The sequence below is a fragment of the Nannospalax galili genome, unplaced genomic scaffold, assembly GCF_000622305.1.
Source record: "Nannospalax galili isolate Female #2095 unplaced genomic scaffold, S.galili_v1.0 scaffold1188, whole genome shotgun sequence".
Classification (NCBI taxonomy): domain Eukaryota; kingdom Metazoa; phylum Chordata; class Mammalia; order Rodentia; family Spalacidae; genus Nannospalax; species Nannospalax galili.
The window spans coordinates 1,005,280-1,010,531 of record NW_008358629.1 but is presented as its reverse complement, the minus strand read 5'-3'; the positions used below and the strand labels follow the sequence as shown (position 1 = coordinate 1,010,531).

The following is a 5,252-nucleotide window of genomic DNA, read 5'->3' as shown; positions in this document are numbered from 1 at the left end:
TGGTAAAGGATGCCATGTTTTGTTTTTTTTTAAAGAAGGTACTTGGTTGAACATTTTGCTTAGATTTTTAACCCGTTTTCAGCTATTTTTTGCACTGCATATTGTTTTTAAAACTCCTATTCTTGGGGAGTGATATAAACATTGACCACACTCTCCTCCCTTGATCCTAAAGACAAACCAAGGAACAATTCCATCAAAGTGCATGCTGGAAAACCAATGAGTTTATTGGGCTTACTTACAGATCATTTTGTAATCCCTTAACCATATTCCTTCATGTGTGTAGCATGGAGGAGAATGCCATTCATTTTCTCTTTAATCACAATTAATTTGATGCTTCAATATTTTCTATTGTTAAGATATTGGAGATGGTATCACTTCTCCTTTTACAAAACTTTTTAAAAACTTTTAAATTTTATTTTCATATTTTATGTGTACTAGTATTGTGCCAACAGAGGCTAGAAGAGGGTGTCAAATCCTCTGGAACTGGAGTTACTGATGGTTGTTAGCTGCCATGTGTGTGCTAGAAACCAACCCAGGTCCTCTACAAGAGCAGCCAATGCTCTTAACACTGAACCATCTCTCGAACCCTTGTCTTTTCCTTTTTGATAGCTTGTATAGAATTGAGAGGAAATATTGGGAGCAAAGCAGCTAAGTGACCAAAATTGTCCTCTGATAACTTACTGTTCATTTCTAATGGCATTTTATCATATACACACATGTCCATTGGGTTGCTTATATTTACATGTATTCACAAATACTCTTGTAAGTTGCTTATATTTACATAGATTCACAAATACTTTATAACCTGCCTGTAGAGGTGGCAGTCTAAAGCACCACATGCTTATTCTCTAAATAGTTTCTACATTTCTAGCATTGGTTGCAAAGAAGAGACAGTTGATACTGATTAGGGCTTCTGAAAGTTTTTCTTCTTGATGCAGATTCAGTAAGATGGAGTTCAAGGAGCCACCCACGGAGCTACCCACACTGTCTGATCTTGTTACGCAACTTCTACTGAAGGATGAGCCTGCATTGATCCAGGCTCTGGAAAAAATACCAACTGGGCTTTATGCTTCATTGTTCAATGCTGCCTTCACGGGTGCACATATAAACATCCTCAGGCAAATTGTGAAGATTTGGCCCTTTCCCTGTCTCCATATGGGAACATTAACTATTCGGGAGCCACAGCAGGAGCTCTTGAAAGCCATGATTGAGAGTTTTCAGGTCACTCCTGACCAGTCCTCAGCTTCTTGGTAAGACTTTGTATATAATAGAGGCATGGTCAGACAGCAGGGCATTATGCTGCAGCCTGTTAATTTCTCAGAAGTAGTTAAGATAAATGCCGAAAAAGAATGTAAGCCTGTTGGTCTGTCACTGGGGGTCACTTTAAAACTAACCTATTTCAGTGTTGGACATGGAAGTAAGGGATTGAGGGTACTGTTAATGAATTTATAATGGGTATTAAGTCACAGAATAAAAACATGAGTGGTTCAGACTGCTGAGGATTAGAGGAGAATAAAGGATGAAGGATGTCGAATTTTCATTATATGATATTATAGCAATTGTGAACTTTTGGTCCTTTTTCAGTCTCCAAATTGGGACGCATAATGAACTCTAGAAAGCCATGAGTATGATCTTTGTGTCCTTTCTGCCTAGAACTCAACTTTTAAGTAAGACTATGTAACATAGTCTTTATGCATACATAAAGACTGGATAAGATTTCAAGAGAGTCCCAGGTAATCTTCAAGACTTAGTTAATGATAAAAGCTGAAAATGAATATGATGTGGTTGTTCCAAAAGTTAGCTTAATCATATAGACTCTGATGTATTAAAAAAAGAATTTATTTTTGTTATAGAGGTAAGTGAGGATACTCTTAATAGATGTGCATACTCGGCATATTACACAGAAGACAGGAACACGAAGAGTGTGCTAATTAGTAGAGAATACAATATAAAAAATTATTTAGGCTCTGGAATTTGCATAGAAAAAATTGCTGACAGTTGTATATACAATGAGGAACAAAGAAGTTTTTTGTCCCTGCATGATGTCACAGATCGTACTGGGTTCCATTAATGTTTGCTACTACTTCTTAGATATTCTGTCTTTTCTTTTCCCTACAGGTGCTCTAAACTGAGGATTCTAGATTTAAGACAGGATGCTGTCTTGAGGATCACATGCCCTGGAAACAATGATACATCATCAGTCTGTTTTCATTCTTGTATTTATTATGCACAATCTGCCATGTGTATACCAGCTCAATGTAGAAATGAAAATGCAGAATCTGAGGATCATTCTTCAATGCAGTCTTTACAGATAATACTGGATCTTTCCCTCAATGGAACCTTGAAAGGAAGGGAATTTTTTTCTTTGCTTGTGCGTAAAGTACAGCAGAGTTTAGGGACCTTGCACCTTTGCTGTCGAGATTTGAAAATTGATAAATTGTCTGACTGCAAGGGAAGCTTGAGTTTCCTGGATCTGAAATGTGTTGATTACCTGTCAGTTGAGCAGGCTTCTCTGACCGAAGTCACTAAACTTTTGACTCAGATGGCCAACCTTGACAGTATTAATTTGTCTAAAATCATTTGTAGATCTTTGACTGGGAGAACCTTTAAAAGATTTACCACAAACCTGAAGCGTATGACCAGTCTTGCTGAGCTCAACTTGTCTTCTTTCACCCTCACAAATCATCTTGACTGTCTCCTGAGGTAAAAGCTTGGAGTTTCATGTTCATCTGGGTTTCATGAACAGCTGGCCTGTTTTTAAGACTAGAGAGACAATATTCTTGGATATCGTTCAGCTCCCCATAACTTTTTTCTCCTTCCACTTCAGCATGGGCAATGCTGGAACTTTAAAAGTAGTCCCTTTTTTGTGTCCCCTTACAGAATAGAAATACGAGATTCAAAAAATCAAGCTAGTCAGTCAAGCATGTGCACAGATTATGCTAACTACAGCAATATAAAGATGAAATAGCATGCAGTCCTTCTCTAGCCTTCTGGAGAAGAAGAGGAGTTGAATTGGAGAAGGATTTCATGCTATTTCAGCATCGATGTGCAGCATCATTGCCAGACCCCCATGATTGATTAATGTCAGATCATTTTGCTAATCTGTTATCTCCAAACTTTAGGCCATGAATATAGGTTGTCACTTAGAAACCGGACAAAAGGAACCTTCAGGAATTTGGCTGTTCTCTGTGCCCTATCTCCACCAAATAGGCGAAGTAGTTTCACATTTATGTTTGAATTGCAAACATGATTAATACTTTTCACTAAATCTTCCGCATTTCCTTCTACATTAACACACTGTGCACATTTTCAAGGTTAAACTACTGTTTGTCAGAGTTGAAAAATATATTTCCCAGAACCACACATCTGTTAAGTGTCTGTAAGCCCACATTGTTAGCTGTTGCAAAATATATGTGCAAAATAGTTTATTCTAGATTCATAGGTATAGTTTCTGTCATTCAACCCTCATTCTTAAGAAATGCTCTTCTGCTTTCTCCCCACAGAGTCCTGCCACCTACTTTGGAGTTCTTGAGTCTGGTTTTCTGTGAACTTTCTAACAATGACTTCAGGTTTCTGTCCCAGTGCCCTCAGACCAATAATCTAAAGCTGTTGAATGTTAGTAACAACCCACTGTATTGGGAAGATTGTGGGCCCTTTCAGCATCTGCTGGAAAAGAATTCTGGTACCCTGCAGCATCTGGAAATGGATCACTGCCTGATGACAGATTCTACAGTCTCTGTTCTCATCCCAGCACTAAGCCAATGTTCTCAACTCCGTTTGCTTAGCTTTGCCTGTAACCCCATTTCAATGAATGTGCTCATGAGAATTCTGCAGCACTTAACACCCTTGATGGAGTTGAGCCATGTGATTTATCCTATTCCTGTCCATTGCTATCGAAGATGGCACTTACAGGGCAGTATAGACCAACAGATGTTTGATGATATAGAAGCACGGTTGAAGAGCATGTTAGAGGCAGCAAAGCGAAGCGACATGAATTGGATCACTTATTCTGACTAAATTTAGTAGCAAAATAGATTTTCAGTTCGATACATGCCCTTTAAGTGTCCAGTGCTTTTTCCTGGGTCCTGTAAGCGCCATATATAACAAGACTGATATGCTGTAGTTAGGAAGTGTGGACATATAACTGATCTTTATAAAAGAAAACCCTAAGAAGAAAATGGAGCACTTTGAGAGTTCCTCTGTGTCTTATCTATCGTTCTTGATATACTTCTTACTGATTCTGACCTGTTTTGTATACAATATGGACTGTTCAGGTCATGGTCTACATACTGCTATCAACTTGGATTGATCTACTTGTAGGTACTTAACATTAGTCATAACAATCTAACCTTTCCTGGATGTATATGTGGAGTTATCAGAGGTCAATACTTTTATCCCCTTAGTTTTATTAAGCTTCTGTTATTTAAGGCTGTCTTGGATTGCTTATGGGAACCATCTGAATTTAACAGTGGAGAAAAGAATCTATGCCAGCTGCCCTTTGATGTCTTCAACTAAGTTGCTACCCTTTTTTCTGCAGTAGTTCAGTTGTTATTTCATATACATTAACCAAGTAACTGTTCGGGATATTATTATATGTGGCATGAATTAAAAGATAAGGCATGCCTTGTTCTGACTTTTTTCTAGTTCCCTGTATTACTCTTGCTTTTACTTCTCCTTCACATCTCCTATTCATGATTTAAGGACTTTCTTTTCCCCTTAGAGATAAGAGTTATACAATTTGGGAGTCTTTTTTATAGACCCACTGAGGGGGTACTCCAATTGCCTCACCCTGCGTCCCTGTTCAGCATGGAAGAAGCCAGAGCGGTCTGCGTCCCTATTCCCTATTGGCAATTTGGGTAACCCCCTCAGAGGATGGCGTGATAAGAATATGAGGTAGGAATTGGCTAGGCAGTTAGGATAAAAAGACCCCAAAGAAAAGTAGCCAGTTTCTTGGCTAAAAGTCAAAATATCCTTGGGACTGTTAGCAACATACTGTTCTAAAGGCCAAAAATGTGAAAAGTATTTGGGAGCTTGTATCTAATTCTTAAAATATTTTAGGGTACCCAAAAGCCCCATAAAAATAAATAAATGAAAGAAGAAGAAAAAAAGAAAAAGAAAAAAAATTGATGGGGAAATATGGGAGGTGTTGGAAGGGAGGGAATGGACATAGATTTGATCTGCATGTATGAAATTCTCAATAAAGTTTTTGTTAAAGTTAAAAAAAAAGATAAGACAGGGTTCCTACCTCATCT

The 5,252-nt window shown here is 38.1% G+C and overlaps 1 protein-coding gene across 1 annotated transcript; it reads left to right on the top strand.

Annotated features, from left to right (window-relative positions):
• The first annotated feature begins 948 nt into the window (after positions 1–948).
• LOC103724740 (melanoma antigen preferentially expressed in tumors-like) lies at positions 949–4,017 on the top strand. Its single transcript, XM_008821869.1, has 3 exons — positions 949–1,250; positions 2,119–2,703; positions 3,504–4,017. The coding sequence occupies exons 1-3, from the start codon at positions 949–951 to the stop codon at positions 4,015–4,017; spliced, it is 1,401 nt and encodes a 466-aa protein (XP_008820091.1).
• The last annotated feature ends 1,235 nt before the right edge of the window (positions 4,018–5,252 follow it).